We start from the raw sequence: 23,525 nt of genomic DNA on the forward strand, positions 1-23,525 counted from the left end.
TGAAGCTTATACAAAGTTACCATATTAGGAAGATGTCTTAGAGGAAAATGGTTTTTTAAAGTTTTTTTTAAGTATTAAAGCCAAATTGACACCTCTATAGTTAATAGCAGCTATGATTTCAAATATAACCAAGTATTTACTTTTATAAAAACCTTTGCAAGAATAGGAAAATTGCTCTAAATTAAAAAAAAAAGTATAAAAAGAACAAAAAATGACTATAATATCCTAGACTTATCAACCACCACTCAGAACACTATTTTCTCTACTCACCTTGTGTTTTTTCCCAGGTTCTCTCTCACTGTTCTGCTTGTCTTTTTTATTATCAGGAAAAAGAAATTCTACATCTCCATCAACAAATGCATATGGATCAATTTCAGGTTCTTGTTCCATATCAGATACTACTGCTGAAAGATACTGATTTTTACTCTGATACTGTTGCACCAGTTCATCAGAAACCTTTAAAGGTTTTTTACATTGCACCATTAACCTGAACAAAATAAAGATAAAATTAGAAAAATGTGTCTCTGTATTAATGAATGCGCACCCCCCCCCAATAATTAGAATCATTGAATTTTAAGAGCTGGAGTCTCAATACCAGCCTTGTCTTGCATATGAGGAAACTGAGGCCCAGAGGATGGACTTATCTAAGGTTTTATGGCTAATCAGTAAGAGAAGCTAGAAATGAAACATTGAAATGGAAGTTTTCTTCATTCTGAAATTCTTCAGTATTCAAACATTATCAAATTTGCCTTGCCCATGTCCCTTTCCTTAAAAATGTATCTGTATCTATTCTCCTTTGTTAATAGTGACTGTAGAATCAGAATGGGTTAATTCAATAGTATTAATTAAGCATGATAATGGTCACACTTTTTGCCATAAAGTCTTTATAATAAAACTGTGCATCACTTTTATTATTATCCCATTGAAAGATATGTATCTTCTTAAATTCTGCTAGGTGTTTTATAGGGGGGAAAGGACAAAAGGCTAAGTACTTATTTTGCTCTAAATTTGAGACCAATTCAATTAGTTATACTGTATGATGAACAAGTGAAACCCAATGAGAATTCTTGGGACAAACTTGATTGATTATTATAGAAACAGGGAAGGAATTCGAGTTCCCTAGTGTAGGAACTCCCAAAACAGGAAACTACTCCAGCAAAATTTGTTGGCAATTTATTAGGTAAGTACTAGGGGATTCCCTAAGGCTTGAAAACAAAAGATGAATCTCGATTTGCCTGGAACCAAGTTCAGCATTATCCCCAAGCACTTCTACACGAAAACAGAATATTCCTATGGATAGAGGTCCCAATTTCTTCTGCTAGGAACATTAAAGAGTAAAAACCAGAGCTGAAAATCTTTTTTACATTTGCTATATTGCTAGTGGAAGGTGGCTGTCTTTAAAACGGGATAAAGATAAAAATAAATGAATGAAAATGTGATAAAAGTATGAGACCTTTAAAAAATTATGTTTTAAAAATACATACAAAGGATAAGCATTATGACACGCCACATCTGTCTTTGTTTCTTCCTTTACTACCAAAAGTACTTGTTTTAAGAAAACTATAAAAAAAAAAAGTCAGACATTTAAAAAACTTTTTACACCGTCAATTGCTATAACTTGGACGTTTTTACCACTACCAACTGCAGAAAGGTACTATTGAAGCTCAGCTTTCTTATACTCAATCAAAACAAGTAAAAATCTGTGAAACTATGAATATGGAAAAAACCCTATAATTTGATTTCCCTTAGTATTTATAAAGTGCTTAATATCTGTTGAAATGAATATAGGGGAAATTTCTGATATTCTAGAGGAAAGGATGGGAAGCAAAAAAGGTATGTCACAGCTAAAAAAAGGTGATATGATATGAAGTCATTAAGGTCTACAAAATAGTTGGTACTATGATATTTAAGCATTATAATACCTAAAAGTACATGACAATCGACATAGGCTACTAGCTTAAAACCTCATCTATAAAAGCTATCAATTCAGATGATCAGATATTAAGTCTTATATTTACATTTTTAAAATAATTAAAGTCAAAGGAAAGATAGGATTTGCAATTCAACCAATATTGCCAGAATGTATATATTTAATAAATTCAAGAGTACATTATATTTAGAGATTAGTTAAAATAAGATCTTACAAGATAACACATTTATAATACTTTCTCCTCACACATTTAAGGTATACATTAGTCCTTTAAATTCTCACAATTATTATTAGTGCAATTTCACAGATAAAGAAAGTTGAAGTGATCTCTTCAAGATCACCTGGGCTAGTCAGTGGCAGGTCCAGGACTAAAATCTGTCTTCATTCCTAGTTCAAAAATTATTTCAATTTGAGCTCATTGTTTCCCTCAAACATTTCACAATTATAATATTTACAAGTGACTAATCACACACACCAGAGCCTGATTACATAGTATGTGGGCATTGTAGCAAGTGTAAAGCTTTCCTTTGTATTTTCTCAGAACCTTAGCTTTTGTTGTACTCCCAATTGTTTTTCAGTTGTGTATGACTCTTCATGACCACATTGCAGAGATGGAAATATCTTGCCATTTCCTTCTCCAGTTCATTTTACATATGAGGAAACTAAGGCAAACAGAGTTAAGTGGCTTGTCCAGGATTACACAGCTAGGAGGCCAAATTTTAACTTAGGTCTTCCTAACTCCTGGGTCAGCATTCTATCCACTATACTAGCTAGCTGCTTCTAGTTAAAATCTCAATTACATATTATCTAGAGTGGCCTGGGCTTTTACTCTAATCACTTAACAAGCATTTAGGAACCTTGCATTAGACATTAGGGATAGATACACATGCAAAGAATGAGCCAAAATATACAAAATATTCTAAAAATAGTTAGGGAAAGAGGACAACATTTTGGCAGGGGAAGAGTGGAAATTAGGAAAAGTTTCCTATAGATGGTGGTGCTTTAAGTTACATATTATACAAAGAGGGGATTTTATGATGCAAAGGTGAGTAGAGCATACATTCCAAGGAGAAAAGATGGGAAATCCTCTTCTCTAGGTTAAATGTACCCAAATCTTTTAAATAATCCTTGAATTAGCATGGTATTCTTTATAACGCAGTCTTTTTTTTTTAAACCCTTACCTTCCATCTTGGAATCAATACTGTGTGTTTGTTCCAAGGCAGAAGAGTGGTAAGGGTTAGGCAATAGGGGTTAAGTGACTTGCCCACGGTCACAAACCTGGGAAGTGTCTGAGGCCAGATTTGAACCTAGGACCTCCCACCTCTAGGCCTGGCTCTCAATCCACTGAGCTACCCAGTTGCCCCCATAACTTGTAGTTAAATACCATCAGCCAGCAAGCTACAGTTTAAATGTAAAAACCCTTAGCTTTATATGGGATTAAAAAAACAAAACAAAACCGTTAGAGGACTACTAGATTTGGTCCATGCAGGTTAGTTTGTAAAAGGTATCAAAAAGGTAGGACCTAGACTCAGGCCATCTTTGCTTAAAGACTAGTTCTCCAAAAACAATACCATGCTGGCCTATATCAATACTAAAATTTGATGACCAAAATTGAACATAATGCTTCAAGGTCTAAGACAGTAAAGTGCAATTTTAACCTTATTTGTTCAGGATAAACTACCATTTTTGTTATAAAACATGAACTATTATTTCTTTCAAATGAAATATAGGGCTGAAATTTTATAATGATAAGCATAATTTCAATAGATTAAACTCATTCTATTCCAATGAGATCTTTTTGGATCCTGATCTTGTTGTTTACTATGTTGGCTACCATTATACAGTTTCACATCATCAGCAAATCTGATGAGCATTTGACCCAGGTCTTCCCAAGTCAGTAATAAATGTGTTTTCTTCCCTCCATTATATAGATAACAGAAATGTAAGTAGTCATTATGGCATAAAGACTGGCCCTTTTTTCGATATGCTATGGTAACAGTTATTAGGCCTTTACTAGACAGAAATTGTTACATTAGAAGAGACAATTTAATCTGTTCAATGAAACAATTTGAAATTTCTTCACCAAGGGAAGTATATATTTTGAAATGAATGTTTTCTACATTTAATTATTTTACTAACTTGTTAATCTTTATAGTTTAACCAAATTTAAGTGAATAAGGAAAATCTTATTGCTACAACAAAATTCCTCTGCCCTCTCTGGTCCTTCTGTCCGATCTCTTCAGTCTCCTTTACCTTCATCCAATGGATCATTATCCATTATAGGCTCATTAACTTTAGTTAACCGCCTTCCCAGACCTCATATTCTTTGGAAGATTGTCATAAGCCCCACCCCCAGTCTCATTAACAGACAGTTGATGAGGTTATCACTTTTATGCAGAAGGCTCCCAGATCTGTATAACTAGTGCCAATCTCTCTCCTAAACAAGTTAGTCCTTTTATCACCAACTACTTATTCAAACTGGATGTTCTGTAGATATCTCATTCAACATGTCCAAACACAGAACTTACTGTCTCTTTCTCTCTGCAAACATCCTTCCAATTAGCCAATTTCAATAATATTCTGTCATTCTTAATTCCTCTCACATTCATTTGTCTCACAATACAATATTTTTTAGTGCCTTTCTCTAAGGCATTTCTTAAGTCCTCTTCTTTTCAACTCATCATCACTACTCTAGTTCCTTTCATCTATATTATTGTAAAAGCCTTCTAATTGGACTCTGACTCAAATTTTTCCCCCACTCCAATTCATCTTTCACAAAACTGTTGAAGTGTTTTCTTGAAAGTATGTATTGACTATGTTATTTCCACCTTTAGACTTTAATGGCTACCTATTATCTCTAGAAGAAAATATAAATATAAAACTGTTATTCAAAACTCTTCACAATCTGGTCATTCCTAGCTTTCGGGATCATCATTCCTCTTTGGGCATTATATAGTACAAACATACTGCCCTATTTGTCAGAAAGGCTAGTGGAAATGTGAGACTAGAGGTTACCAGAAGTTAGGGCAGGATATATATAGACTGAGAACCATCAACATAGATATAATGATATCTATGAGTTCTGAGTAATCATGGCGGCTACGTAGACACAGGACTCTTCCTTTCCTCATCGCCTACTGATAAATACTACCTCAAAAGGTAAAAAAAAAAACGAAAACAAAAACCCAAATTCATATGAACGAAGGGACTCCAGAGGGACGCAGCATTGAAGGTATGTGGAATTCGAGCATTTCCACACTATAACAGGGTGAAAAGCTGATCAGCCCTCCCCCACCCCACACACAGTGCACTACAGTCAGACCCAGTGCACTACAGTGAGCGAGCAAGGGGCAATCTGAAGCGAGTGAGGGGCACCCCTAGGTCCTTGGCAGCTGACTGAGACCACCAAGGACCTACTCCTGAGAGCCCAGCAGGCTTAAGAGCATAGACCTTGGGCGTGGAGATAGGGCAGGCAAGGGCAGGTCGGCAAACCATAGAAGCAACGAGTCTCAAGAGGTGGTCTCAGGCAAAAACCTAGCTCCTTAGCTCCATACACAGAGAGAGCCTGCCCTCCTCACTCAGACTTCTGACAGGCAAGGGAAGGAAAAACAAGCACAGTGATGGCAAATAATGCCCAGGAAAAACAACATCCCAATACCAAGAGGAATAAGAAGAAGGGATTGACCCTGGAGGAAAAATCCAGACCACAGAGGAAATAGCAGAAGTGGATGAACAAATAAATGCATCCAAACCTTCCCCCCCCAAAATGGAAATTGGCCACAAGCTCTTGAAGAATTTAAATCAGAGCTTATGAGAAAGATGGATGAATTGTGGAAAGTAAAGTGGGAAATAGGTTGAAAAGAAAATAACAGTTTAAAAGACAGGAATTGCCAACTGGAGACCAAACTTAAATAGCTGGAAGCCATGAAAAGCAGGATAGACCAAACTGAAAAGGAAAATCAAAAGATTATAGCAGAAAAAAAAATTATAGTGGAAAACCAGTCTTTAAAGACCAGAATTGGGCAACTGGAAGCCAATGATCTTGAAAAACAGCAAGAATAAAAGTCAAAGAAACATGAAATATCTCACTGATAAGATGACTGAACATGAGAATCGATCTTGAAGAGACAGTTTGAGACACTTTGTTCTACCTAAAAACCCAGAAGTAAACAGAAATATTGATATTATACTACAAGAAATTATCCAAGAAAATTGCCTTGATGTTCTTCAACAAGAGGGAAAAACAGACCCTGAAAGAGTTCACAGAACACCCTCTACACTAAATCCTCAAAAGACAACCCCCAGGAACATAGTAGGCAAATTGAAGAGCTTCCAAGCTAAGGAGAAAATTTTACAAAAACCCAAAAAGAGACAATTCAGATATCAAGGAACACCAATCAGGATTATACACAAGACCTGGCAGCTTCCACACTAAAGGACTGCAAGGCTTGGAAAATGATATTCAGAAAGCAAGAGAATTGGGTCTTCAACCAAAGATCACCTCTACCCATCAAAACTGACTATATAACTTCCAGGGGGGCAGTTTAGGCATTCAACAAAATAGATCTCCAATTATTTGTAAAGAAATGACCAGACCTAAGTAGAAAGTTTGATATACAAATAAAATAAAATGAAAAGGTAAATAAGAGAGGAGAAAGGGAAAAAATGCTTTTTTAATTTAAATTTTCTTCTTTAAGGACTTTAATAAGATCAAATTGTTTATATTAATATATGGAAAATGTTATTTGTAACTCTCAAAAGCTACATTTAGTAATTAGAAGAATCATGAACAGATAGGGATTGGGGTAATAAGTGGTATAAGGTGATATGCAAAAAAGAAAAGGGGGAATAGAAGATGTCACAAAGAGAAACTTGAAGGAATAAGATAAATAAGATAATCTATATCACACAAAGAGGTGCATGGGAAGGGGAGGAATACTATTATAAGTAGGAGAGGAAGAGAGTGCTAATACACAATACTTAAATCTTACTCTCGATGAAATCAGTTCTGAGAGGGAAGAGCATCTAGATCCACTGGGGTATGGAATTCTATCTTATCTTATCCTATAGGGAAAGGGAAAAGGGAAAAGGAGGGGGGAGTGGGGCAGGGAATTCAAAAAGGGAAAGAGGGGGAAGGGAAATTAATAGACCATAAAAAAAGGGGTACAAAAAGGGAGGGGAAGGAAAGGGAAGTATGATAAGGGTGGGGATTAGGGGGACTAAGTAAAAGCAAACCTCTGGTTTGAAAGGATAAAGTGAAAGAAGAGTAGAACTAGGAGAGGATAGCAAAATGTTGGGGAATACACAAGTAGCAATCATAACTCTGAACAGGAATGGAATGAACTCATACATAAAACAAAAGCAAATAGAGTGGATTAGAAATCAAAATCCTACCATATGTTGTCTACAAGAAACACACATGAGGTAGGCAGCCACCCACAGGGTAAAAATTAAAGGTTGGACCAAAATCTATTCGGTCTCAAACGAGAAAAAAAAAGGCAGGGGATCGCAATCATGATATCTGACAAAGCCAAAGTAAAAATAGATCCGATTATAAGAGATAGGGAAGCTAATTGCATTCTGATAAAAGGCAGTATAGACTGAAGAAATATCAGTAATCAACTTGAATGCACCAAAAGGTAGAGCATCCAAATTTCTAAAGGAGACACTAGTGGAGCTGAAGGAAGAAATAGATAGTAAAACTATACTAGTGGGAGACCTGAACCTTCATCAAATCTAGATAAATCAAACCAAAAAATAAGAAAGGGGTAAGATATGTGAATGAAATCTTGGAAAAATTAGAGTTAATAGATATATGGAGAAAAATAGGGCCAAAAAGGAATACACCTTTTCAGGAGCACATGGTATATTCACAAAGATGGACTATGTAATAGGGCATAAAAACATGGCAAACAAGTGCAAAAAAGCAGAAATAATAAATGCAACCTTTTCAGATCATAATTCAATAAAAATAATTAAGGGTACATGGAGAGCAAAAATAAAAATTAATTGGAAATTAAATAATATGGTTCTCTAGTATTGGCTAATTAAAGAACAAATCATAGAAATAATAATTTCATTGAAGAAAATGACAATGATGAGACATCCTTTCAAAATCCAAGGGATGCAGCCAAAGCAGTACTCAGGAGGAAATGTATATCCTTGAGTTCAAATATTAACAAATTAGGGAGGTCAGAGGTCAACAAATTGGACATGCAAATCAAAAAAACTTGAAAGTGAACAAATTAAAAATCTCCGGATGAAAACTAAATTAGAGCTCCTAAAATTTAAAGGAGAAATTAATAAAATTGAAAGTGAAAAAATATAAAATAGGCAAAGTACTGATCAATCTAATTAAAAAAAGGAAAGAAAATCAAATTAACAGTATCATAGATGAAAAGGGAGACCTCAACTCTAATGAAGAGGAAATTAAGGCAAAGATTAAAAACTATTTTGCCCAATAGTAAGGCAATAAATATGGCAGGCGATATGGATGAATGTTTACAAAAATACAAATTGCCTAGATTAACAGAAAAAGAACTAGAACACTTAAATATTCCCATATCAAGAAAAGAAATTGAACAAGCCATCAAAGAACTCTCTAAGAAAAAATCCCCAGGGCCTGATGGATTCACAAGTGAATTCTATCAAACATTCAAAGATCAACTAATCCCAAAAGCAAAGGAGTTCTACCAAATTCCTTTTATGACACAAATACGGTACTGATTCCAAAGGCAGGCAGGTCAAAAGCAGAGAAACAAAACTACAGGCTAATCTCCTTAATGAACATAGATGCAGAAATCTTAAAGAATACTAGTAAAGTCTCCAGCAAGTGATCATAAGGGTTATTCATTATGATCAGTTGGGATTTATGCCAGGAATGCAAGAATGGTTCAATATTAGGAAAACCATCCACATAATTGACCATATCAATAAGCAAACCAACAAAAATGACATGATTATCTCAATGGATTCAGAAAAAGCCTTTGACAAAAAATACAACACTTATTCCTATTAAAAATACTAGAAAGTATAGGAATAGAAAGGCCTTTACTAATAAACACTATACATCTAAAACTATCAGCAAGTATCATCTGCAATGAGGATAAATTAGAAGCAATCCCAATAAGATCAGGAATGAAACAAGGATGCCCATTATCACTTCTATTATTTAACATTGTGCTGGAAACACTAGCAATAGCAATTAGAGAAGAAAAAGTAATCGAAGGTAATTAAAACAGGTAATGAGGAGACTAAGCTATCATTCCTTGCAGATGATATGATGGTCTAAGTAAAGAATCCTAGAGAATCAACTAAAAAGCTAGTGGAAATAATCAACAACTTTAGCAAAATTGCAGGATACAAAATAAACCCACATAAATCATCAGCATTTCTATATATCTCTAACGCATCTCAGCAGCAAGTTAGAAAGAGAAATTCCACTTAAAATCACCCTAGACAATATAAAATATAAATATAAAATATAAATATAAAATACTTAGGAATCCATTTGTCAAGACAAACACAGGAACTATTTGAACACAACTACAAAACACTTTCCACACAATTAAAACTAGATCTAAAACATTGACTGCTCATGAGTAGGACTAGTTAACATAATAAAAATGACAATCCTACCCAAATTAATTTACTTATTTAGTGCCATACCCACTGAAGTACCACAAAACTTTTTTACTGAATTAGAAAAAAACATCATAAAGTTCATTTGGAAGAACAAAAGATCAAGGATATCAAGGGAAATGTTGAAAAAAAAGTAAAGGAAGGTGGCCTAGCAGTACTGGATCTCAAACTATACTATAAAGCAGTGGTCGTCAAAACAATATCCTACTGGCTTAGAGACAGAAAGGAGGATCAGTAGAATAGTCTTGGGGTAAATCACCTCAGTAAGACAGTATATGATAAACCCAAAGATCCCAGCTTTTGGGACAAAAATCTACTATTTGACAAAAATTGCTAGGAAAATTGGAAGACAGTGTGGGAGAGATTGGGTTTGGATCAACATCTTACACCAGGATAAACTCAGAATGGGTGAATGACTTGAATATAAAGAAGGAAACACAGAATAGACTTGTTAGATCTTTGGGAAAGGAAAGATTTTAAGACCAAGCAAGAATTAGAAAAAAATTACAAAATGTAAAATAATTTTGATTACATTAAATTAACAAGTTTTTGTACAAACAAAACCAATGTAACCAAAATTAGAAATGAAGCAACAAATGGAGGGGGGGGGCACACGGGCGGGGGGTGTTTATTGAAAACAAAACAAAACAAAAAAACCCTGACAAAGGTCTAATTAATCAAATTTATAAGGAGCTAAATCAATTGTACAAAAAAAAAAAAAATCAAGCCATTCCCCAATTGACAAATTGGCAAGGGACATGAATAGGCAATTTTCAGATAAATCAAAACTATTAATAAGCACATGAAAAAGTGTTCTAAATCTTATAATCAAAGAAGTGCAAATCAAAACAACTCTGAGGTACCAGAAGTACTCACAACTAGCAGATTAGCTAACATGACAGCAAAGGAAAGTATCTAATGCTGGAAGGGATGCGGAAAAATTGGGACATTAATACATTGCTGGTGGAGTTGTGGATTGATTCAACCATTCTGGAGGGCAATTTGGAACTATGCCCAAAGGGTGCTAAAAGACGACTGCCCTTTGATCCAGCCATAGCACTGCTGGGTTTATACCCCAAAGAGATCATAATGAAAAAGACTTATACAAGAATATTCATAGCTGCACTCTTTGTGGTGGCCAAAAATTGTAAAATAAGGGGATGCCCTTCAATTGGGGAATGGCTGAACAAACTGTGGAATATGTTGGTGATGGAATACTATTGTGCTAAAAGGAATAATAAAGTAGAGGAATTCCATAGAGACTGGAACAACCTCCAGGAAGTGATGCAGAGTGAAAGGAGCAGAACCAGGAGAACATTGTACACAGAGACTGATACACTGTGGTACTATCAAATGTAATGGACTTCTCTATTAATAGCAATGCAACGATCCAGAACAATTTTTATTTTTTAAGGTTTTATGTGAAAGAACACTATACACATTGACATGAAAAATTGTGGGAATAGAAACACAGAAGAAAAACAACTGCTTGACCACATGGGTCAATGGGGATATAGACTTGAAATGATCACCCTAGTGCAAATGTCAATAATATGGAAACAGGTTTTGAACAAGGACACATGTAAAACCCAGTGGAATTGCACATCAGCTATGGGAGGCGGTGGGGGGAAGTGAGGGAAAGAACATAATACTTGTAACCACGGAAAAATATTCTAAATTTTCATGAGAGTGAAAAAAAATAATGAAATCTATGAGGTGAACAATAGCTTAAGAAGACTAAGTCAAGTGAAGGGTGGTTTTTTCCTTGTTAAAGGTTGGAGAGATCTAGGTAGCAAGGAAAGAACCAAGTGAGAAGGAAAATTTAAAGATTTGAGAAAATAGAAGGGAGGAAAAGGGATAGATAAAAAGTACAAGCAAGGACTGATCTTGAAGGGGCCCCTCTCCAGACTGGAAATGAGATATTAAAGAGTTTTGAAGAATAGATAACTTATTTTTATGGCAAAGGAGGAGGCGAAGTCTTTTGAGAAGGAGAAGAGGTTTGGAACAAGTGCTAAGGAGATTAGACAATTATTTAGGGACAAATAACAGATCTGTCATTTTGCAGTGAAAGCCAAGTTGAGATTAGGTAATGAATTTATAGTAGACACAGCAGAGGTGTGGGACTTCCTTTAGTAGCACATAAAAATAGAGCAGAAAGTAGGGATTACCTGGGTTTAGGCAAGGCATGAGTGGCAAAAAAAAATAAAACAAGAAGGCAAGTGATTTAAGAGCAGAGGACAGTATATGGTTGTACTGGGTAACTAAAAGGTCAAAGGAAAGAAGAAAGGCTAGAGTTATGGACTGGAAAATAAAGGAAGATTAGAGGTGCTAAAGGTCATGGCCAAAATGAAGAACAATACGAGGGCAAAAGACAAAAAGATTTTAGTAAGAGAGTTAACTTTAAAAGATGTGGATCATGAAGGAACAGTACTCAAGTGGGAAGATTAATCGTTTAACTCATTTCTATGCAGGACCAAAATGTAATGAAGGTGCAGTTCATGGAGTGTTTAAAGGAATATCAACATACATATTGAAGACATTAAGTGTAAGAAAGGGATTTCTCTTGAGGGGGACAACAGATTAGAAAGTAATTGCAATCAGAAGCAGAATAAAGTGGTGTAAAAAGATGGAATTAATCCAAAGGTAGACAAATAAGTGATAGCAGCAAAGGGAAGGTCTTAAAGTAGCAATGAGAAACAAGAACATTTTCTTCCCCCAGACACAGAAGACATGGGAGCTCTATCCTAGAGGGGTGAGGGACAAAATGTCTTCTGGGGAAAAGAATAGGTTTCTATGAAAATAAGAAAATGAAAGTATAAATCTAAAATGAAAGGAACTATGTTAATGATATAATCAATATTTCAGAGGACACAAGGAATGAAGAGGACAGAGAAAGATAGGGGTTCAGAGGTTGATAGGGATGAGAAGGCAGTCATAGAATGAATCACAGGGATTAGAAGGGCTAGTTGCTTGCTAGCAAATTACTTCAGTTTACATAGCTGAGTTTTGGCATATTTCAATTTATACCAGAAAGCACTGTAGGAGACACACTTAAGCCTTAACTAAGCAATCAAATAGTTTAAAATAAAGCAATATCACCATCTTTTTATCTATCAACAGAAAAAAAAAATTACAAAAGCCAAAGCTGAATAAAAATAATTGGAGCATTTAGTGTGTATGTGTATATATTCAAATATATGCAAAACTACAGAAACTACAACCGACAACCAAGTTCTCTCCAGAGTCAAATCTCATCCTCAGAGAAAGCTAATACTTTGAAAACTAAGAACCAATACAAAATAACACCAGTTAAGAGCAATCAGCATTGAATTTCTGTTCTTCAAAAATAAAGCTAAAAATTACTAAACATGAATGATCATAGGCTAGGTAATAATGATCTAGAGCTACCTGAAGGCAGAAAACTATAAACAAAATATTGAACATATACTGAATCGAAAACAAGAGCCTTTAACTATTGATCAGTTATCACAACCCAGATTTGAGGGTGAGGAAATAATTTTCTCTCATCTGCCCAAAAAATCAAGTGTCAGCACTTCTTGAGAAGGTTCAGGATGATCAACAGAATATACAGAAACTATCATCCAATTAATTAATAAATATTTATTAAGCACCTACCATATACCAGGTATTGTACTATTTACTTACAGCTTACACTAAAATGAACTGATAATTTGTCCTAATTTTCCCCTATCAAATACTTTAACAATACTTCCTTTACAATTTGTATTCTTAGCTAATTTTCAGGATTTCTATTGTAATAGCAAGAGATATATAGTTCTTCTTAAAAAATGACAAATTTTAAAGAGGTAAAAGCATGATAATCTGAGCAATAATTAAATTTACTCTGTATTAAACATATATATCAAATGTTGGAAAGTATTAAATGCAATCGAATGTATTAAAAATCTCATGGGTAGGAGAGTAATGTCTGTACAAATTAAATTTTTTAAAAAAGCATAAAAATTAAGTCAATAGATCATTTTATCTTTATAAAGTTATTACATATGCATTATTAAATGCCACCAGGAAGACACAATGAAAATAATACCAATAATTTATTTTTCAAAAATTAAGTAAACATATGGGTTCATATTAGAATTACTAGTTCAAAAAGGAACATAGTCCTTTGGATTTTCATTCCAATTAACATTGCTACCCTCAGGGAGGCAGATATTACCGAAATGTTATACCACTCTGGTCAATTTGAAATCCTCTCAAGCAAAAACATATGCAAAATCCTTTTCACTTGAAGAACATTCTGGTTTGAGGTTCATGTAATTAATGAGATGAGGTCAGGTACATTCTTTTAAAAATGAAAATGTTTAGCTCTCTACAATATTGAGAATAGCATCATCCCTAGTGAAACTAACTGGGGAAACTCAGTTGGCTTATAAAATTGAATAGATATTGTACTCCAGGATTCATTAAATATATGTTAAAATGATATTCAAGACCTTGGAGGCATACATTCTTATCAAGATTAAATTGTTTCCTCCTTTCTAATTCATATGCACACATAAGCATGTGAGTGTGTGGAGATATAGATATATATATATAGATATATATATATATATATAAATAAAATCTCAGATTTCTTAGTCTATCTGATTTAATAGAAAAAATTCTGAACTGAGTCAGAAATACTAGTTTGGTGAGTGGATAAATTACTTAACCTAAGCCTATTTTTTCAGCTTTAAAATATTTGCATAGCCTGCCTCATAGTTATTTAAAGTGCTTCACGAACAGCTGGAAGAGCAAGCAACAGACTATGCATGTATTATGAATACATATGCTTTATATATACAAATACATATATATTCTTAAAGTAAGCTATCATTAACCTCATCATCCCTGTCAAACCTTTGATATCCAAAATTAAACATTTTCCATTTATTATCAAAATATTAACTACATTTTTGAAGCATAAAATTTTTTTGTCTAATTATACATGCACAAACCAGTCAATAAACCCCAAACCAGCCTCGGGTATAGATAAAGATAGTCAGAAATCAAAAGTATAAGATGATTTACTACTCACATTATGTAATAGTTTTTAAAAATTTTCCTATACTTTATCCTCAAACTTAAAAAAACAGAATAAAAGGAAATATTTTATTTAAATCAGTTACCCAGGATTAAATATTGAAGAACTCCCAAATACATACTACTAGGGAGACATGCCAAAAGAAATGACTACAGAAAAGGATGGCAAGACTTGGAAGAACTAATGCCAAGATGAGCAGGGAAACTATACATGTAATGATTCTAGTAATACAATAAAAGAACATGAACACAACAAAAACTGAATGTTGTGAAATTATAAGGACTAAGTTTGATTTCAAAGAAGAGATATGAGAATCACCTCCTTTCTTTATAGAGGCAGGACAATATGAGCATGGAAGACGGGATAATTGATTTAGAGCAAAAGTCCTTTATAGTCCCGTCTCCTCATTTGAAAGGTAAGGAATTGGAGTCAAAAGAGGACAAAAAACTAGTCTAAGGTAAAAAAAGTAGTAATTGGCAGATTAAATTTAAATCCATATCTTTTTACTCCAAATCATATAACCCTTTCTGTTATGCCTGATATATTGGTTAATTTTAATGAATCTTTTTTTTCTTTTTAAATACTTCTTTGTTATAAAGGTCTGCTATCCCTAATATATATGAATCCAACTACTGGAAAGAAGTGTGGGGTGGGGAAGAATACATAAGAAAATGAAAGCAATGTCAAATGTCTGTTTGCCATACATATGGTTAAAATTAATTTGACTTTAAAATTTGAGGATTTCAAGACACCCTTGAGATAAGTGATTGTTCCTATGAAATTAGAAATGCAAAGAAATGAAAAAAAAATCTGGATCCTTTCATAACCCCAAAATAAAGAATTTTAAAGATAATATAAAATATACAGATAGACAACAAAAGTAAATATGTATTATTCAAGCTTTAACACAAGCCAGATATGGGTATGGTTCAACTTATTTTCAGACCATAAAAAAATTTTGGATATTGGACAAACACACATATTCCATGCCTTTATTTTCTGCCTGTGTAGTATCCCTAGCAAGTATTCAACAAAGGCTCATGTTCTTCCAATTAATTTCATTAAAAAAATTCACAGATCTATTATTATTATTTTATAACATACTCTTAATAGCTATAATAGCTGCCAAGTCTAACTGGACTATAATGAAAAAAAAAAAACAGAGAATCAGAGAAATTCATGCAAATGTCTGTCATTACTAACATATTCCTAAAAATTACTGTTTATCAATTAATTAATGACCATAGAATTTAATGAAGTGGCTTAACTCTTTTAAATGTATGTAATATTAATTTTATCTAGAAACCAACACTGGCACCCTAGAAAAGTTGGACAAAACAAATATTTTTCATTTTGGTTAAAATTATATTATTGAACTATAAAAATACATACTCTGTAACTGATGTTACTACACTTTCCTGTCCAGCAGGTCCAACTGGATCATCTTTAAATTTATCACTTGGAAGTTGTGGTGGTAAAAATTCCACATCTTTTTTCTTTGGGACCTTGTAATACTTCCAGGTTATATGATCTTCATCTTCTTCTAAATTTACAGCTGTACCAACATATACCGTAGGCTCCAAAACTTCTGGAAACTGTGCTGGGAAAGAATGAGACAAACCATCTATCCTATCTTCCAATGGTTTAGTAGGTACCAAGGGATCAGGTGTTGGCATTTGATAGAAATGTTGACTCTGAGGAGTTGAGGGGGTTTTAGTTACTGCTTCGTCAACCACATCACATGGATGAGGACTAAGAGGTGGTGGCTGAGGGGAGTTTGCAATTTCAGTGCTATGCATCTGAGGAGTCTTTGCCACATCATTAGTTCGGATGTTTGAGAATCTCACTTGGCTGTCTGGAGCAGAGATCACCAGCCTCTGACTTGCTGTATCTGTTTCCATAGTATCATCACTAATAGATGCCCGATGGTGAAAAGGAGTCAAGGGACGTTTCTGTGGCTTTTCACTTTTTTCTTGCTTCTCATTGGCTTTGTGCTTGGGAGCTGCTTGTTGTTGCTGGCCTACAGGTGGTGCCTGCCCCTGTTGTCCAGAATGTCTTGGTTTGAAATTTTTGTGCCTGAAGGAGGAAAGTCAAAGAAAGATTTGAAAAACTTAAGTCACTACTATAACTAGTTACTGTCAACATTAAAATAATTTTCAGTACAAATCTATAGTTTGACAGCTTCTTCCAAGTTAAGAGACAGGACTATATGGATAATTTCAGTTCAAAATAAAAGATTTTAATCAATGGCCTACAACTCAAAAGAATATTGAAGGGCAGCTAGATGCTTAATAAACAGAGAGCCAAGCCTGAGAGGTGATCCTGGGTTCACATCTGTCCTCACTTTCTAACAGGATGACTCTGGGCAAGTCACGTAACCCCAATTACCTAGCCCTTGCCACTCTTCTGCTTTGGAACCAGTACTCAGTATCGATTCTAAGACAATAGGAAAGAGTTTTTAAAATAAAGAATGCTGAAATGAGAGGTTCATGGAAAATAATCTTATTTAGCATCTCTGAAATCATGTGATTATAGCTAGTTTTCCTTAAATGTTTTTAAATTATGTAAATGTTAAAGTACAGTTTAAAATTAATTTTAAGTATATGATGATACTGCAAAAACAATAATATTTATATAATAATGACTGACCAAATTCTATCAAAACTCCAACTGTGGGCAAATTTTGACTCTCTGCTTTAAATCAGATCAAGCCTAGAAAGTATAGTAGTGACCATTGGGATTCCCCTCAAAGAACGATCCAAAGCTTCCCTGGATTAAAATTAACCAGAAGACCCCCAAATATTTAATCTATTAAGTACCAACCCTAGCTTGTATTTCATCAACAAAATTAGCATCCTTTCTACCAAAAAATACCTCCCCCACACCAAATTACAATTGCTTGGTGAGGGGCCCCATTGCTTGGAGAATTCAAATAATACAAGAACAGGTATACTGGAAGAATTGAAAAACAAGAGACTTTTAGATATATATCATTTGGGTTCTGAAGTAAGGAGAAATATTTAAGGTAAGTGGCTATTTTTATTCAATGAGAATATTATTAGCCTTGTCAAGGCAAATTGGCTCCTAGTCTTTTATTCTATGGAAGAAAAATCCTTCTATTTTTAATCACTTAAAAATCATATGCATAATTTTTCTGCATTATTAAAGTTTTTGTGTTGTATTATGATGGTTTAATGTTTAAAAACAGACTCTTTGCAAGTCTGCTATAAACTCTGGTGATGACAAATAATTTTTATTAGTCTATTCTTATAGTTAGCAGATACTTTAATTGATAATTTTGTAAATTCATTGGTTTAGAGTAAACAAATACAACAGAGGTAACTGTCTTTAAAGTTCATATACAATAAGTATACAAATAATGGGAATATATATATGTGTTGGACTGTTTTGTTCATAGGACCTAAATTCTGCAAAGAAACTGAATTCAAATATTAAGTGTTCACAACACAAAGGATACTATGTTGGGTCTTAGAGATAAAAGGACAAAAAAGAACATAAAGTCTACCTTCAAGGAAATTACAATCTAAAGGGGGATAGGGGGTCGCTGAGAAGAGAAAATTTCTACAAGTCAGTCCCAGATATGCTGATTTATACAAACAGCAATCATATACTGTTTCTGTATAATGAGGCACACCTATCACACCAAGGGTTGTTTTGGAGTATAATTCAACTTGGTTCTTGACAATAGCGATTTCTAGCTATTTCCAGATAGATAAATTACCAGAAGGTAAATACCTTCTATGGGGGGGTGGGGCGAGATTAGAAATAGAACCCTTTGACAGAAGTTTTGCTTAGTAAGGATAATAAATTCAATTTAAAAGCAACTGATATTCACAACGCCTCCTTACCATTTTCAACATTCAGACAATCCTACCAAAATACAAAATTAGAAAGTTAAATTATCATTGGAGAAAGAAGATATAATCATATTTAACATTGCTACTAATTTACAAGAGTTGATGCTAGTTTTTCCATACACCACTCTCAGTCACAAACTCTGCCTAAATCAGATATTAGCCAATATTTTTTGATCTTTGTTATTTTTCAACCAAAAAGAGTCATGAAAGTCATGAAATTTCATGAAAGTTCCTAAAGATAAAACCCTCTTGATATTCTGTCCAACATAATACAAGTCTGTTTAGCAACTATGAATCTACCTTGAACAGCTACAACTTGTCCTCTGTGTGGTCTCAACAAAATCCCAGGATGCAACTTTGTCAGCAGTTTCTTCTTCACACATACCACTTGATGAAGCAGAATACTTCCTCCTAAGAGTTGAAATTGTTTACAAATTTCATTACTTTGTGTATTTAACTTAAGCTAAATCAAATGCTTGTAAAACAGTTAAACAGAAAAACAAACAATAAAAACTTAACATTTTAGAACTGAATAGAAAATACATACTTGTTCTGTGCTCTGTTCATATTGCATTCTTGCCAAACTCTATCCACCACCTGATCGGCTAGCTTTCTGGGTATTTTCCCACCATGATGGCTAGTACTATCTGAGTTGAATCCATCAGAAACTGAAGGAAATTTGACCCATTTATGAGCAGACTGAGCATCAACTGGGGGAAAAACATAATACAGGGTGGAATGAATAAATGAATAGGTTTGTTCCATTTTATGTTTAATTAACTGCTCCAACAAAAACTTGTTCCAAGTATTCAATTTAATCCATTCACACAGAAACAGTTTAAAATTTTTAATTTAAAATACTGTTTTAAGTACAAAAATTAGCCACAGGGGAAAAAAATCTTTACAAAAGATGTTTTATAAAAGGGTTAGTGTTCAGTATCCATAGAAAAGGACTATTTTAAGCAACCAATAAAATATACAAGTATTCAAAAGTAGACACCAGTAACTAGTTATAATGGGATGTATTTTAAATGGTACAAATACTGCTTCTATTGTCTAATTCATATTACCTCAAAGTAAGGGGTATATATGAATTCTTCCTTCATGGAAGAGTATTGAGGAACTAGGCATTCAGAAAAATTCTCTTTCACAGAAAGCACAAAACATGGAAATAGCCATTCCATGTACATTTCCCATTTACTACCATTTCTCTCCAGTTAAAGTTACCTCACAAACAAGGTTATATAATAGTAAGTGGTAGAGTATATTACTAATATAAATGTTAGGCTATTCTTTTTTTAATAACGTCTTCATTCAACTAATATTGAATAGATTAAAATACTACTTTCCTCTATAATTGCCCTTCAAAATAACATGATGATGGTATATAGGAAATATATCTTGGTAGGAGACTGAAAAAGGATAGGACTGCTTATAAACTAAACGAGTTGAATCACTTATCCTAACTCCCTGAGCTTAGCAAACTTAAGGATATAACCCAACAAATTCTTAGTAGTTATCTGAGGGTAGACCATACCCACTGGGAGGCATTTTCAGAAACTAACCACTCTATATCAATACAAAATGAACTATCTAAGTAGGTCTTAAGAGGTGCAAGATATGAGTAAAGAAAATGATTTTTAAAAACTCTTTTTGCTATCTTAATGTATTTAAAATTCTCTGGACTGATTGTTTAAAAGAAGTAAAAAGCATTTATCAAGTAACTTAATGCTGAAATTGAAAATTTTTGGCTTTACCACAAACAATTCTAGTATTTTATTTGCTTTCTAATCAGTTTGGAATTGTCCCCTGAAATGAAAAATATGCAAGCTGACTACCAAATGACTGGTTGAACTAAAATAAAGAGAGCAAATTCTAGCTACAGAGAGCTTTAAAAGCAAGATGTGAAAGACACTACATGCAAATCCTTCTCATGAAAGTCACTTGTACTTTTCTGTAATTTGCTTTTAAACCCATTAAATTTTCTACTTATATTAGCCTCAAAACAAAACCTAAAAAGCTTTCCAATCAGGTACAACTGCCAAACAAATTGGGAGCATACAGAATGTTCATCTTCTTTTTGATTTCTCTAAACACAAGTGAGAATACATATACCCATTTTGCAGATTAAGAAACAGAGGGCAAATGTCCAAAAAACCTGATGGCATCTACTCCATTGTTTTTTTTTAATTTATAGGATATTATTATTGTTTTATAATAGCTCATCAAAACAAGTTTATAATATTTTTATCTCAGTAACAAAAATGAGTACTTTTTCCATTTTTTAAATGGAAGGTAAAAACAATTTTAGAACTTAGATCCTAAAGAGGAATAAAAAACTGTGTATAAATATATGTAAAAGTATACATACACATATGTATGTATGTGTGTATGTGTGTGTATGTGTGTATGTGTGTATGTGTGTGTGTGTGTGTGTGTGTGTGTGTGTGTGTGTGTGTGTGTGTGTGTGTGTGTATGTATGTGGTCACCAATCAAAAAGAATCTATCAACAGTGATACCTGTTTGTACTTCCTCAGGAGACGTAGGTGGAGTCAAAGTTACTGAAGACATGGCAGGATCTCTTGTAGAGGCAGGCACTTGGTGGACACCCAAGCAAGTTGTTGAACAATGCGAAGATCCCACGGAGCTAGGAGTAGGAATGTCTGACTGAGGAACTAGCACAAAGCACGCTGGGTAGATCATTCGCACACCAGCTAAAGGGGTGGGGGGGTGGGGGGGAAATCAAATATTTGTCTCAATTGCTAAAGACCATAAAGTTTTATGGTTTCCAATACAACCAAAATCATGTGTCTTTCTATATATGAAAGTATATAAAGATGCTAAGAGCAGAATTAGATCAGTAAATACAAGTTGGCTATGACAATCTAAAAATTAGAATTTTACATATTAAAGGTAAAAATGGACAGATTTGAAGACAATAGTATTTTTACATATGGCAAAAAAACTCTCGTACTATGTAATGCGTTTTTTCTTTATAACAATAAATTTGTTAATTAACATTATATTCAACTTTCAAACAAAAATATTTAAACATGACCAAAAAACCCTGTACTTACGGTAACATTACATAAGTTGATAAAAACCATAAATTTCTGTTGTATTTTGTTCAAGTGTTTATAACTTCAAATTCTCTCTGTAATTTTTCTGTGTTTATCCTAATTGCAATAGGATCTCTGCTATTATTTAGTATGTGTGTGTATATATGTATGTATGTGTATATATTACAGATTCTATTTTGTTCACCTTATATCACTAGTCTTCCTCTACTTTAGATTCCTTATAGTTAACATTTCTTATAGAATAATATTTTTTTACATTCCTATCATTTGCTTAGCCTTTCTCCATTCATTGGGTACACAATTAGTATCTTAGTTGTTTACAACTTATCATAAATATTATTGCTAGTAATACTTTTGTACAATAATAGGTCATTCTTAGGGCATAATCCTCTACAGATGAATTGTTTTGCTGGGACAAAGTGCCAGGGCCATTACAATTAGCTCCTTAGAAAGTAATCTCCTTGAGAGGAAGACTTTTTCACATTTGTATACATAACCTAGTACACATACTGGGTGCTTGATAATGTTTTGTTGATTTAGTACCACTAAATACTATTTTTACCTATAAATCTGCTGAGTTTTTTTTCTCTTTAGGAAGAAAAGTTTATTTTGAATTTACTTGTACAGGTCATAAATCTGCTAAAGCTATACCTTAATTTTGCTTAAGTTTCAGAATTTTTATAAATAATATGCAAAAATATTTTAACTTATTTCCTTGATTTAGTGCTATAATTAGCATTTTTTAATACTATAAGACTAACAATGGAGAAAGTAAACAGTCACACTAAATTTATCTCATCCTGAAGAATCTATTATAAAACATTAGGATATCTATTCAGTTGTGCAGTAACCATTGACCTAATTATGATATTTATGGGTTAAAAAATTATTGATAACTATATTAATTCAACATTATGAAAATGTTCTTGCCATAATGGCATAAATCCTCCTTAATAACAATAGCTACCACCACACTATCAAATGAAAAGTATTTAAGGTTTGTGATACATTTATATACATATATTATTTCTTTTGATCCTCATAACAACCCTGAGGGATAAGTACAAGAATTTTCTGTTTTACTGATAAGGGAATGGAGATTAAATGACTGATCCATCTACAAGCAACAAATTGGCATGTCAACAGCAGGTTTAGAACTCAAGTCTCTCCAACACTCTTTTCCATTACATAATGCTACAACTAATCATAACAATTTTTAAAAAGTATTGCCATGTTATCATGTTACTAATAACATCGTGTGGCCAGTATTTTTTAAATATCTTAGTTCATATTTTAATATATCCAAGAAGTGGTGTATATCCCCACAGCATGATATTCATTCTGTGTCTTCAAAACTGTGCCTAAAGAGTATGCTCTGGAAAGGTTCAGAGTATGGTCCAGGTGACAAAACAAGCCTAGCATCTGAGGAACATCTCAAATAGAAAAAGGATAATCATTAGGATTCTGATGCATGAAATTAAGAATTTTTAAATGGTGTGTGGTCCTTTGCTTCCACAATGATGGAGAAAAGGGGGCGGGGCAGAGACTACTAAGATTCACAAATATTTTTATATTTTTATATCTATAAATTGCTGGTTTTCAAAAGTTGAGATTTTTGTATAATGACCAAATAATATACATCACTATTGAAAAAATTACATTAATACTAACATTTTCATAAAAATAAAACCAGAATAACACATATTTGAATAGTGCACATATTTTGAATAGGTTTACAAAGCACTTTTCTCATATGTCACAGCTGCCATTTGAAAGTCACAGCATGCCAAAAATGTTAATATGTGCCCAAAGGCAGTAAAGAAATTTCATGTAATATTTGGTTATCTTACCTTGTAATGTTCATGATAAACCTAAGTAAAAATGAGCATTGTAATAAGCATAAATATCAGCTATGAGATAAAGAGGTAAGG

General features: G+C 33.4%; 1 protein-coding gene across 1 annotated transcript in view; it reads right to left on the reverse strand.

Moving 5' to 3' along the window:
- MED13 (mediator complex subunit 13) overlaps positions 1-23,525 on the reverse strand; it is an 89,524-nt gene that overhangs the window by 32,980 nt on the left and 33,019 nt on the right. Inside the window, exons 6-10 of the mRNA XM_007481770.3 lie at positions 21,034-21,228; positions 19,062-19,224; positions 18,815-18,925; positions 16,029-16,712; positions 271-487 (exon numbers count right to left, since the gene is read on the reverse strand). Coding sequence (XP_007481832.1) covers positions 271-487; positions 16,029-16,712; positions 18,815-18,925; positions 19,062-19,224; positions 21,034-21,228 — 1,370 coding nt within the window. The remainder of the gene's footprint in view (positions 1-270; positions 488-16,028; positions 16,713-18,814; positions 18,926-19,061; positions 19,225-21,033; positions 21,229-23,525) is intronic.

The sequence above is a fragment of the Monodelphis domestica genome, chromosome 2 (genome assembly GCF_027887165.1).
Source record: "Monodelphis domestica isolate mMonDom1 chromosome 2, mMonDom1.pri, whole genome shotgun sequence".
NCBI lineage: Eukaryota > Metazoa > Chordata > Mammalia > Didelphimorphia > Didelphidae > Monodelphis > Monodelphis domestica.